This window comes from Hyla sarda, chromosome 4, assembly GCF_029499605.1.
Source record: "Hyla sarda isolate aHylSar1 chromosome 4, aHylSar1.hap1, whole genome shotgun sequence".
NCBI lineage: Eukaryota > Metazoa > Chordata > Amphibia > Anura > Hylidae > Hyla > Hyla sarda.
The window spans coordinates 272531082-272545431 of NC_079192.1; the positions used below are offsets into that span (position 1 = coordinate 272531082).

The 14350-nt window shown below is 44.7% G+C and overlaps 1 protein-coding gene across 1 annotated transcript in view; it reads left to right on the top strand.

The window, feature by feature from the left end:
* The first annotated feature begins 5132 nt into the window (after nucleotides 1-5132).
* Nucleotides 5133-14350, top strand: part of RASSF3 (Ras association domain family member 3) — a 163797-nt gene continuing 154579 nt past the window's right edge. Inside the window, exon 1 of the mRNA XM_056574247.1 lies at nucleotides 5133-5461. Coding sequence (XP_056430222.1) covers nucleotides 5179-5461 — 283 coding nt within the window. The 5' untranslated portion in view covers nucleotides 5133-5178. The remainder of the gene's footprint in view (nucleotides 5462-14350) is intronic.

Below are 14350 nucleotides of genomic sequence, written 5' to 3' on the forward strand. Positions count from 1 at the left end.
TCCCCGCTGCCTGCGCCGGTCCTCAGGTATGTGACATTCCCCCCCCCCCCCCCCGTGTTAACCCCATTAACTGAATGACTTATATAAATGGCAGGATGCGCCCCCTCCCATAGACTTGCATTGAGGGAGCGTGGCTGTGACGTCACAGGGGGCGTGGCCGACCCCCGTAGCGGAAAAACAGCGTTTGGAACATTTACTTCTGAGGCTGGCCAGTGGAGTACCCCTTTAAATGGAACTGGGGACAAGAGTGGTTGCCTGAAAGTGTCTGTTTTTCTAATCCTAGGTATCCACTTTAATTTTGAGTTATACTCTAGTTTGATAACAATTATTGTACCAGGACGGCCGCTTGGTCCCCATGCCAGAGTGTCTGTATTGGTGGAAATTTACGTGGCTCTTCATTGCTAGTTCAAACCTACGCCTTTCCTCCTGTCTCTGCTTCCTCTGTGTCTTTGTAGGCTTCCAGTAGGAATGGTCATTCTCTCCTCTTATTGACTGGTCTCTTCTGCATTCGCATGGTGTTGGACTGGGCATTTGTAAAGGCCTCATCTGGGTCAAGGTGGATTTAAACATCTCTCTCCAATGCACAAACTCTTTGCACCTTGTCAGGGGAAGCATAGCGCAGGGTCAAGGTCAGCCTTGTAGGTCATCTATGAAAGAATCTTTGCACAAGGGAGACTGGCAAGTCCAGTGGCAGTGTTGCTTCTGACACCTTTCCATTGTCATATAGATCACTTTCCCATATATGTACATTTTTAAGATGACAAACCTATCTTAGGGTTCTGAGAAAAGGAGGAGGAAGTCACACCACGAATTATGCAAATATTGCAACCGGCCTTTACCAGATGAAGAATCTGCTGATCCTTGTGATATACAGTATCCGTGCTATTACATCACAGGTAAAATAATCATTTTCGTGGTTTTAATCACAGGTTTTTTTACGCCAAATTGCACCTTAGAAAGAGGTCATGTAAAGAACACTCCAGGAAAAGATCTAAGTGATTCTTTAGAGCAGTGGTCTTCCACCTGCAGGCCTCCAGATGTTGCAAAACTACAACTCCCAGCATGCCCGGACAGCCAACGGCTGTCCGGGCATGCTGGGAGTTGTAGTTTTGCAACATCTGGAGGTCTGCAGGTTGAAGACCACTGCTTCAGAGTCTGAAGATGATGTTATTATACGAAAAAGATTACTTAGACAGTCTCTTTTTGTAGAAATGTAAGATAAGGCAAACCGTGTTACTGGGGCCTGGATAAAATACAAACCAAATCTATTCTTACCTAAACTGGTCCCCCTGCAGGTCACATTTGTCCCTTTTCGATTTTTCGGTCCCGTAATCTTTTGTCCAACTACAACACCCCGCAAACCCCCCACCCCGGACCGATCATGAGAACGAAGGTGAGTTGTCCCCCAAGTGAATGGAGTGGCAGAGCGCATGCTTAGCCACTGCACCATTCACTGTATATTGGACTGTACTGTATATTGGACTGTAGCCCTCAGCAATGTCTGACAGTCCAATACAGAATGAATGGGAGACTAATGTTAACAAGGAAATCCGCTTGCCCGACCTCTGTCCTGACCCTCAGGATGATGCCCAGAGAGAGCCGCAGCTACTAGATGTCAAATAATCTGTTGTAATATATGTCACCAATAGGATAGTCTGAGTGCCTGTTCCTTCCGTTCTATGGTCCAAGTAAAAGTCTTGGAGGTCAGCAGGACCTGATCATCTGCAAAGACCATTGATATTGTTGCTGACATCTACAATGCTGAGGTCTGCAATGTCCCGAAGATTAAAGCTCACAAAGACTGATCAGATGCTGCATCACGGGCTACATTTGTGGAGGTGTCATTCTACCACATGTATCAGGCAACTACAACTTTGATCAAACACTGCAGGCTAGATGTTGCTGCTGTTGTACCTGCTTGTGACAGCCTTTTAAAGCGTACCCGTCAGATCCAACAATTATTTATATATATATATATATATATCACTTAGTACCTAATCCTGACCATGTACATCTAATTTTTATGTGTCTAGCACCTTTATTAATTTGTTTATTACACTTATAATTTAGCTCACTAGTCTGAATTCCTCTCAAAGGGAGGGGGTGTGGCCTCACTGTGCAGGTGTCCGCCCCCTCCCTCAGTATGCTGTCTGCTCACATCTCCCCCAGCATTAGCAAAACTACAACTCCCAGCTTGTCCTCACTGATAGTAGCGGGACACAAGCTGACAGTGGGAGGATTTTTCCTCCAGCTATGAGTCCTGCGCTCACAGCGGTCAATCAAGGAAGTGTGTCCATGACATAGGTGACGACTCATGGACACAGCAGGACTAGTATGTGTCCAAACAGGCAGGGGGGGGGGGGGGGCAGTTGTTTGACTGGCTTTTTCAGTGTGAAATACTGAAAATGTTCTAATGAAAGCAATGGCAAAACCTATTAGTTTTGCATGCTTTACAACATATCAAAAGTTTTTGTATCTGACAGTGACCATTTAAGTGTTAAAGTCATTATTCTAAACTCTTGACATTTCATCCAGATGACTTCTCTTCTCTCCATCAGCTTGATTGACAAATATTTTCCTATATGGGTATAGGGAGAGATCAATCAATCACGTCTCCTGGGATGGGGAGAAGCCGCCAGGGAATGACCTAATGACTCATGGTTTTGGGCAGAATGAAAGTGATGACAAGTTCCCTTTTAGTTGTAAAAAGATCTAAAGGGGTACTCCAGTAGTAAAAAAAATATTTCAAATCAACTGGTGCCAGAAAGTTAAACAGATTTGTAAATTACTTCTATTAAAAAAAAAATCTTAACCCTTCCAGTACTTATCAGCTTATCTAATCTTCAGAGGAAGTTGTATGGTTCTTTTCAGTGCTCTTTGCACACACCTCTGTCCTTGTCAGGAACTGGACAGAGCATGAGAGGTATGCTATGGGGACTTGCTCCTACTTTGTCAGCAGGGAGCACTGTGGTCAGACAGAAAAGAACAACTCAACTTTCTCTGTAGTATACAGCAGCTAAGTATTGGAAGGATTAATATTTTTTTAATATAAGTAATTTACAAATCTGTTTTCACTTTCTGGAGGCAGTTATCCCGGAAAAAACATATATATATGAGCTGGCTCCAGAAAGTTAAACAGATTTATAAATTACTTCTATTAAAAAATCTTAATCTTTAGAGTACTTATGAGCTGCTGAAGTTGAGTTGTTCTTTTCTGTCTAAGTGCTCTCTGATGGCACGTGTCTCGGGAACAGAGTTCCCGAGACAAGCAGAGATGTCAGCAGAGAGCACTGTTGCCAGACAGACAACTCAACTTCAGCAGCTGATAATTATTGAAAGGATTAAGATATTTTAATAGAAGTAATTTACAAATTTGTTTAACTTTCTGGAGCCAGTTGATATAAATTTTCTTTTTTTCCTGGAATATGCCTTTAATATGAAAAAATGTTTTCTACTGGAGTACCCCTATAAATTCCCATATCTTTTCAGCTACCCAAACTTTTCCAGATATCAGATTGAATTGTCTGTTAGGAGTTGTCTGGTTTAGCTACATTTTGGGGTATGGGCTTAGGCTGACCTGAAATAAAACAAAAAGTTCTCGTCACATGATCTGACGGTGCATCCTCCATGTCAAGAGGAATGCAGAGAGCTCTGATCATCAGGGACCAGGGCAGGGTATCAAGTGACTACAGTATAACTTTCTTTTTTAAAGCAGTACAATAATAGAAAAGCATGTAAACTTGGGTATTGTTTTACCCATACTGACCCACACAATTAAAGGACAACTGCAGCGGTATGACACTTATCCCCTATCCACAGGATAGGTGTTTGATTGCGGGGGTCCGACCGCTGGGACCCCCCTCGATCTCCCTAACGGGGCGCCGCCATGGTGAGCACTAAGCCGCGTAGCGTCGACCTAGAGGTCGACGGTGACGCCCTGTCTCCTCCCCGTCCCCATACAGTTCTATGGGGGAGGCACGAACGCTGCCTCCCTGCCGCTCCCATAGAGATGTATGGAGGAGGCGTGCCGGCTGCAACGTCATGCTGCGGCAGGCACACCACCTGCACGGGACAGCCGCAGCCCCGTACAGGAGATCACAGGGGTCCCAGCGATCGGACCCCCGCTATCAAACACTTATCCCCTATTGACAGGATAGGAAATAAGTGTTTGATTGCAGGGGGTCCGACCGCTGGGACCCCCCTCGATCTCCCTAACGGGGCGCCGCCATGGTGAGCACTAAGGCGCATAGCGTCGACCTAGAGGTCGACGGTGACGCCCCGTCTCCTCCCCGTCCCCATACAGTTCTATGGGGGAGGCACGAACGCTGCCTCCCTGCCGCTCCCATAGAGATATATGGAGGAGGCATGCCGGCTGCAACGTCATGTTGCGGCCGGCACACCCCCTGCACGGGACAGCCGCGGCCCCGTACAGGAGATCACAGGGGGTCCCATCGATCGGACCCCCGCTATCAAACACTTATCCCCTATCCTGTGGCTAGGGGATAAATGTTAATCACGCTGCAGATGTCCTTTAAGGGAACCTGTCACTTTTGCTGTAAAGTGCACTGTTAAAAAAAAATAAAATCCGCCACAAGTAATGTTTTTTATTTGTTGCATTGTACATTTTATGGTAAAATGAAAAGTGTCATTACAAAGTACAATTGGTCACACACAAAATAAATAAATAAAAAAAACAAGCCCTCGTGTCTGTGGATGGAGAAATAGTTATGGCTCTTTAATGGTGAGTAGGAAAAGACGAAAGCACAAAAATAAAAATTGTCTGTCTTCTTAACGCAGTGTTATCCAATTAGGGTGACTCCAGCCTTCAGCTGTCCGGGCATGCTGGGAGTTGTAGTTTTGCAACAGCTGGAGGCACCCTGGTTGGAAAACAGTGTGGTCTTCAACCTGCGGACCTCCAGATGTTGCAAAACTACAACTCCCAGCATGCCCGGACAGCCGTTGGCTGTCCGGGCATGCTGGGAGTTGTAGTTTTACAACATTTGAAGACCACTGCATGAAGTTCCAGCAGGTGTGCTATCCTGTCAGTGTGTGGCCGGGGAGGCGCGGAGGGCACTCGGCTGCTTGTTGTGGGCGGGCACAGGGCGGCGCTGCCCGAGCTCTCCATGCCTAGGTGCTGTCACTACAGTCGGCTCTGCTCGGAGTTGTCATCTTCCTCTCATGTCTGCACTGGCCAGGTCCCCCGCTGGCCGCCTTCTCTTCTCCCCGCTGGGTGACAGGCGGGACTCCTCCAGCAATGGGCCGGGGCGGGCGGCTGCGGTAGCGGGGGTGCCCCCCGGAGTACGGCGGAGGGTGAGAGCCCACAGACCCCCGCCTGACGTCCGCTTCATCTTCCAGCCTCAGAAGCCGATAGCCGGTCACAAGTTCCAGGCCGAGGCCGCTCTGAACGCCTGGTGCGACTTGTGCTGCGGGTTCATCTTCTCCGGGGCTCAGCGCTGTGCAGGTAGGTAACTTCGGCTGTGTGGACACGGGTTAATCCTGTATTATGGCTGTCTGGTCTTTACTTATATACATTGTGCGGAGTCTTCTAAGAAGCTTAGTGCTCAGTCCTGGAGCTCCTGGTACCCCTATGTCTAGTCTGCCACTCTGTCCTCAGCTCTGTAGTACTGCAGTGCAACAGGAGAGGGTGCTGTGGTACCTGGGGGCAGCTGCCATCATGTATCCCCTGAGACCTGTGTCCTACACCTGTCCATGGGCATAGGATGGGTATGCCCACTTCTGGAATGAACGCCAGGGATGGAGGAACGTGCCAGCTAATGGGTGATTTGGATGATGCAGGTAGGTCACTGGGTATTCAGCTCATAATATCCTATTACCACTGGCATTTACTGATACAATGGCCCTGATTTACTATTGGAAACCCTACTGCTTTTGTCAGGTTTTTTTTTTCTTCCAATCAACCCGACTTGGGTTCATGTGAACCCGAATAAAGGAGCGTTTCCCGACAAATCTGACATTTTCACACTGATTTATCAACTTTCCCGACCCGATTTTTCGGGTTTGAAGCTTTTAGTTTTTTCCCCACTGCTCTAACCCAGTGTTTCCCAATCGGTGTGCCTCCAGCTGTTGCAAAACTACATCTCCCAGCATGCCCGGACAGCCAAAGGCTGTCCGGGCATGCTGGGAGTTGTAGTTTTGCAACAGCTGGAGGCACACCGATTGGGAAACACTGCTCTAACCTGTTACAAATTGACTAGGGTCACTTGGTGTTGGTCTGAGAAAATAAACTAGAACAAGCCTTTTATTTCATTTTCTTTGTGGTGTGAGTGCATAGGATACATGCCTGATTTTACTTTGACTTACTTAGACACTTCAATTTATTGCCATAAGATAGTTTTATTTTAATTTTTAATTTTTTTTTGACTAATGAACAAGCCCCAAAAGAAACCTACCTCCGCCACAATAAGATGTTTCTCCGCCATAGTAAACCTTTTCTTTCTACCTTGAGAGCCCTCCTCAGAACCATCATCCTCATCAAACTCCTCAATTTCATCAGTCGGAGAAACACCCGCTCCAGGTATGGTCTGGGTTAGAGATGAGCGAACTTACAGTAAATTCCATTCCTCACGAACTTCTCGGCTCGGCAGTTGATGACTTTTCCTGCATAAATTAGTTCAGCTTTCCGGTGCTCCCGTGGGCTGGAAAAGGTGGATACATTCCTAGGAGACTCTTTCCTAGGAATGTATCCACCTTTTCCAGCCCACCGGAGCACCGGAAAGCTGAACTAATTTATGCAGGAAAAGTCATCAACTGACGAGCCGAGAAGTTCGTGAGGAATCGAATTTACTGTAAGTTCCCTCATCTCTAGTCTGGGTATCTGATATATGTACGGAGGAACAGGAAGTAGGATTTTCAGTTTCCATTATAGGTTTGTCATCTGGAGGGACATGTCTGTTAAGGAAGGCCTGAAATGCCTCCGAAATTTGGTCTTTTCTACGTGACATAACGGACAAAAACGGAGCTTCAAGATCACCTCACACACTCCCGCGCTACATATAGGAGAAATTCTCTCTCCAAGAGAGCAAATGGGGCTGCGACAAATATACGCGCGTGCAATACAAAAAAAAACGCACGTGCGACATAATAATAAATAACATGAGAAAGCCCAGAGTCGGGTTGGAATACACAGTACAAACACAACCTGACTTTCTAAGTAAATCAGGGTCAATGTATTATACAGTGGTCCCTCAACATACGATGGTAATCCATTCCAAATGGACCATCGTTTGTTGAAACCATTGTATGTTGAGGGATCCGTGCAATGTAAAGTATAGGACAGTGGTCTACAACCTGCGGACCTCCAGATGTTGCAAAACTACAACACCCAGCATGCCCGGACAGCCGTTGGCTTTCCGGGCATGCTGGGTGTTGTAGTTTTGCAACATCTGGAGGTCCACAGGTTGTAGACCACTGTTAGACGAAGTTGCACTCACCTGTCCCCGCCGTCCCGGACCGTCACCGCTTGCCACCACTTCCCTGGATGTCGCCGTCCATCGCTGTCTCCATGTCCCCGGAGTGTCCCCGACGCTCCGACAAGGCCTCTGATTCCTTGGCATCCGCGCTCTCTCTCGCCACCATCACGTCGCTACGCACGCCGCTCCTATTGGATGACGGGACGGCGTGCGCAGAGACGTGAGGACGTCGATGGAGAGCGCCAACGATGCAGAGGATCCCAAAGAGGACGTGCCGGAGCCCCGAGGACAGGTAAGTGATCGTCAGCGGACCACATGGGACGTGCCTTCAACATGTGATGGGCTCTGAGAGGCCATCGCATGTTGAAATTATCGTATGTCGGGGCCATCGTAGGTCGAGGGGTCACTGTATAGTGAAAGCTGCCACTCTCTTCTACTTTGATAAAGCTCACTTCCATGTTTTGCAGACACCAGAGCAAGCAATGTTACCCCAACACGGCACCCGTGGTTCTGGGCGGCATACCTCACTGGCACAGTGTAGTGTTTGTTTTATGTCCCATACTGATCCTATGATTCTATACATTATTACTGTCTCCAGGACCTCTAGGGCAAAACTCCTCCCTGCATGCTGTGCTGCAGCATGCTTTCTTTGATCTGCTCATCTGCTTTTTCCATTCATTGGTGCAGAGCAGTAAGATCCGCTGCATGGCAGACACCAATGGAGCCTGATGGACCCCATTGACATTAAGATGGTTTCAGATTTCCTTCATTTGACTGGATTTGACCAGACAAGACATTTTACATGCTGGGGTTTGTTTTATTTATCCAGTCATTTAGACAAAATCGGCACTGTACAAATCAACTTCAGCAGCTGATAATTACTGTAAGGATTAACTGGGTAATCTGTCCCAGACATCTTATCTCCCTATGCAAAGGCTAGGAGATAAGATGTCTGATTGCGGGGGTCCCGCCACTTGGGACCCCCACAATCTCTGCAGCGCCACCCCACCGTCATCACTACAGTGCACACTGGCTCTGTGCGTGATGACAGGGCGATGCAAGGGACAGAGCATCGTGAAGTCAAGCCTCCGCCCCCGTGATGTCACATCCCACCCACTCAGTATAAGTCTATTGGAAGGGGTGTCACGATGCTCCGTCCCCTGCATCGCCCTGTCATCATGCACAGAGCCAGTGTGCACTGTAGTGATGACGGTGGAGTGGCGCTGCAGAGATCGTTGGGGTCCCAACCTGTGAACCCCCATAGGAAATATGAAATCAGATTAGGAATACAGACATCTTATCTCCTAACCTTTGGATAGTGGATAAGATGTCTGGGACAGATTACCACGTTAATCCTTACAGTTGTTATCAGCTGCTGAAGTTGATTTGTTCTTTTCTGTCTGACCACAGTGCTCTCTGCTGACACCTCCGTCTGTCTCAGGAACTGTCCAGAGTAGGAGTAAATCCCCATAGCGAACCTCTAATGCTTCGAACAGATCCTGAGACAAACAGAGGTGTCAGCAGAGCACTGATGTCAGAAAGAAGAGAACAACTCAACTTCAGTAGCTGATAACTACTGGAAGGATTAAGATTTTTTAATAGAAGTATTAGAGTATTAGTAATAGAAGTTTTTTTTTAACCTTGATTACCCCCTTTAACCCCTTAACGACCATGGACGTAAATGCACGTCCTGGTTTGGTGGTACTTCGCGCACCAGGACGTACATTTACGTCCTGTGTATGACCGCGAGCATCGGCGCGGTGCTCACGTCATACACGGCAGGTTCTGGCTGCTATCAGCAGCTGGGGACCCGCTGGTAATGGCCGACATCCGCGATTGTGGGATACCCGCCATTAACCCCTCAGATGCCGTTATCTGTACATATTAAAATAGATGTAATGGCGGACGGAGGTCCCTTCACCTGCCTCCGTCCGTCTCTCGGCATCTCCTGCTCTGGTCTGAGATCGAGCAGACCAGAGTAGGAGATAGCCGATAATACTGATCAGTGCTATGTCCTATGCATAGCACCGAACAGCATTAGCAATCAAATGATTGCTATGGATAGTCCCCTATGGGGACACAAAAAGTGTAATATAAAAAAAAAAAAAGTTGAAAAATGTAAAAAAAAAAGTGAAAAATCCCCTCCCCCAATAAAAAAAAAAATTGTCAGTTTTTCCCATTTCACCCCCAAAAAGTGTAATTTTTAAAAAAAATAAACATATTTGGTATCACCACGTGCATACATTTCTGAACTATCAAAATATAATGTTAATGATCCCGTACGGTGAACGGCGTAAACGTAAAAAAATTTATAAAAAATTATATAAAAGTTTATATGCAAATGTGGTATCGATAAAAAGTTCAGATGACGGCGCAAAAAATACCGCCCTATATATGGAAAAATGAAAAAGTTATAGGTGGTCAAAATAGGGTGATTTTTATTACTGATTTTGTACAAAAAGTTTGATTTTTTTTTTAAGCGGTACAAAAATTTAAAAGTATCTAGCCATGGGTATCATTTTAGTTGTATTGACCCACAGAATAAAGAACACATGTCATTTTTACCGTAAAGTGTACAGTGTGAAAACGAAACCCTCCAAAATGTGCAAAATTGTGGTTTTCATTTAAATCTCCTTGCTAAAGAAATATAATTTTTGGGTTCACCGTACATTTTATGGTAAAATGAGAGGTTTCATTACAAAGTACATTTAGTCACACAAAAAACTAGCCCTTATATGGATTATGGATTTTAGAAGGCGAGGAGGAAAAAACGAAAACCCCTTAAGGGGTTAAAGCACACACATGGGTGTCCGTGCGTTCATGTGGCTAGAGCGGTACCGCAACAGCAAATCTGCAGTTTTTTATGGTTCTGCTCTTCTGAAGTTGTTGAACTAGAGAAACACAAAGCCGCGTGCTACAGGTGGTTTTGACTATATGGCAGCTCTCCGGCCCTTCAGTACAACTTAATGTGACTAACCTTTAGCTGATCTAGTGTTTTTCCATAATGGCCCTGATGTACTATTGTGAACCCAATCTGCTTTTTGTCAGGATGTGCGCCAAAATGTGGAGCAGTACAGCACAATTTGGTGCACTGCACCAAAAATTGTGTCTGCCCCAGACTTTGTGGGGCAATGTGCCAAAATTGACCTACAAATCCTGAAAGGAGCAAGGCTGGCAGAACGGGGGCATGGATGACCAAGAAAAAGGGTTGTGTTCTTACAATTTAAAAGGGTTCTCCGGGGAAAACCTTTTTTCTTTTAAATCAACTGGTGGCAGAAAGTTAAACATATATGTAAATTACTTCTATTAAAAAATCTTAATCCTTCCAGTACTTATTAGCTACTGAATCCTTTCTTTTTGGAACACTGATGACATCACGAGCACAGTGCTCTCTGCTGACATCTCTGTCCATTTTAGCAAACATGCATAGCAGATGTATGCTAAGGGCAGCATGGTGGCTCAGTGGTTAGCACTGCTGCCTTGCAGTGGTGGGGACTTGGGTTCAAATCCCACTAAGGACAACAATAAATAAAGCGTTATTATTATTATAATAGTCAGCAGAGAGAACTGTGCTCGTGATGTCATTAGAGAGCATTCCAAAAAGAAAAGAATTTCCTCTGTAGTATTCAGCAGCTAATAAGTACAGGAAGGATTAAGATTTTTTAATAGAAGTAATTTACAAATATGTTTAACTTTCTGCCACCAGTTGATTTAAAAGAAAAAAGGTTTTCACCGGAGCACCCCTTTAACCTATTTACTATTGAATTCACACAAAATCCTGTGAATAAATGGCTGGAAATTCCCACCATGAAAAGGCTGATGAGAAATTTCCCAACCTGTGAAGCCCCATAGTAAATATGAAATCAGATTAGGAATACAATTTACAGATTTAGGAATACACAGGATAGGTTCTCTGTACATGTTTTTCAGGTAGGTGTACCAGTGCCTCTATAACAAAGCATCAAACGTTTGCTTTTGTGGCAAATCTGTCCATATACCCTTTGGGGCTATATGAATGTTAAATAGGGGTTCACTGACTTCGGACCCCCTAAAGAGGCTGTCTTGCAAGTGTGATCCTTTTAAGATATATGAGCATCATATAGGGGGTACACCGCTGTAGGCTGTCTACATAGAGGGCCTTTTCCTAGTGATTCATTTGAATAGTCTCCATGTAATATAGCTGAACACTGCTGGCCTTCCCTGGCAGTAACAGCTTATTATCAGCCACTTTTTAAAAGGGTTGTCTAGGTGTCTAGTATGGTGAAGAAATATTAACACCCTTTACTGGTAAGTAATACATTTGGCCAGGCACAAGAAGTGGGTGCGGTATGTTATAATTGATCTGCTTGGTTACAGTGTTTTTCCAGGAAAGGTTTTTATGCTTTTTGATGTAGAGAACTGGATGTGTGCGAGTAGTAGGAAAGTCATTACCATAGTTGTTACTACATTGTGCTGTGATCTTTGGTAAAAGCTTTTGTGTTCTACATGTTCTGTATAACTAGCATGTAAATGATGTGTACTGCTTTATTCCCGACAAGTAAAGCTATAGCATATGCTTATTCATTTTTTAGGTTTGCCTTCAGATTCTATGCAGTAGGGCACTGCTGTCGGCGTCTTGTTCTATTCTGTCAGATGAATAATTTTTACAGTTAAATGTGGCCAGGATGCGGTAAAAACAATAATAAAAAAAAACATGTACTCACTTGTTGTTTGTTCTGACGTTCCCTATCCAGCTCAACACTAGGAAGTACATGCTCATCCAATGACTGTCCACAGCAGTTACCCGCCATGGCCATTGATTGGATGAGTGAGAACTTCATTCTGTTGAAACCGAGACCAGGAAGTGCTGGGCATCTGGACTGGGTACAATCAGAATGTAGGAGGTAGGGGATTAGTTCAAGTGAGTACATGTTTTATTTATTTTAGTGTTTTTACCCCATTCTGGAATTTCACAACAATCCCTGTATAGCCAGGGCTACACAGCGACTGCAACTTTTATAGTGCTCCAAGATTGATTTTAACTTTAGATCTAAAGCTGTAGTCTAAAGCAATACATTGAGTTGTATGCAATATTGTGGACTGCAGCTGTCACTCAGTAGTAAAAGTCAATCCTTTATCACTGCAAAAAAAGTATCCTAAGATACATTTGGCAGCCTGGTGGACCTTCTTTGTCATTCCTAGAAACCTGCTACCCATTTATTTACTAGGATTTTTTTTCATACTGACCCAGCAATGCTATCATTTGCTATTTACCAAGTATAACTGGACAGCCATTCATATAAACCATATTACCTAGTTTGTAACATTTAGGGTAATAAAAGTGGGTATTTTGGGTGCTATGTCCTATTTTCAGCCATCAGTTTGATTTGTTTCAGTAGTTGGCTACCTGATTAATTTTTAATGTGTGTTCTTTCTTTGTTTTCTTTTTACTCCAAAAATTATTTTAATATTCACACTTTAGGCTAGGTTCACAATGCAGTTGTGCTCCATCCCGTTCTAGGTCCGTTCAGCTCTTTTTTTTTTTTTTTTCACAACTGGGTCCCGACAGAATTGAGTGGGATCCGTGGGGAATCCCGTAGTTTAGCGGGGGGAAAAATTGTGCTTGCACTATTTTTTACCCCGCTAAACTCTTGATGTTGCCCAGAGAGCTTTATATAACGGAGCTCGAAGACAATGTGAACCTAACCTATAACTAGATAAAATAAATTCTATTACAAACCCTTACATAACCCAATTATACCCCCAAATCTCCCCCACACACCATTTCTACATGGTATGTAAGTAAACCAATTTTACATGGTAATTTACCAGTCAGAGTGGGGCTCCTCAGATGCTCTAGATACTTGCCTTTATTTCTCTTAAACATCTTACTAAAATCCCCCACTAGACAGAAGGAAAGAGAAAGTGGAAGAGAATGAAAAGAAAAACCACATCCACAGTATCAACAACCACATAGGACTTTTTGCTCCGGCACTTGTCTATTTCCATATCATATTCCTTTTTGTTATTTACTACTTTTATGTAGGTTGTAAAAGACAGGTCCCTGACTTGCCAAGGAGAGGTGCTACTACTATGGAGCAACCATCCATATCTGGACTAATACACACACACATTCTCAGGATAGGTATATTACATACCCTAGTACATCCTAGGACATTTTGCCGTATTAATATTTTTATTAGAGCTTTCAATGGAGACTGTCAGACAAAAAATAAATAAATATATATATATATATATATATATATATATATATATGTTGTACATTAACCTTTCTAATATACTTCATAAGAACATTTTATTTACTTTTTAAAGAAATCATGGCTTATAAAATCATGGCTTTGTCCAAGCTGAAGCACAGGCATGGACAAAGTCCAGTAAGTAAGGGTGGGCTAGCACTTCTCTGTGTCTGATAGGACAGGACAGACCACAAAGGAGTCCTATCATACAGGAAAGAGCACAGAGGAGTCCTATCAGACAGGGGAGAGAGCACAAAGGAGTCCTATCAGACAGGAGAGAGCACAGAGGTGTCCTATCAGACAGGAGAGAGCACAGAGGAGTGCTATCAGACAGGAGAGAGCACAGAGGAGTACTATCAGACAGGAGAGAGCACAGAGGAGTCCTATCAGACAGGTGAGAGCACAGAGGAGTCCTATCAGACAGGAGAGAGCACAGAGGAGTGCTATCAGGCAGGAGAGAGAGCACAGAGGAGTACTATCAGACAGGAGAGAGCACAGAGGAGTGCTATCAGACAGGAGAGAGCACAGAGGAGTGCTATCAGACAGGAGAGAGCACAGAGGAGTCCTATCAGACAGGAGTGAGCACAGAGGAGTGCTATCAGGCAGGAGAGAGAGCACAGAGGAGTACTATCAGACAGGAGAGAGCACAGAGGAGTGCTATCAGACAGGAGAGAGCACAGAGGA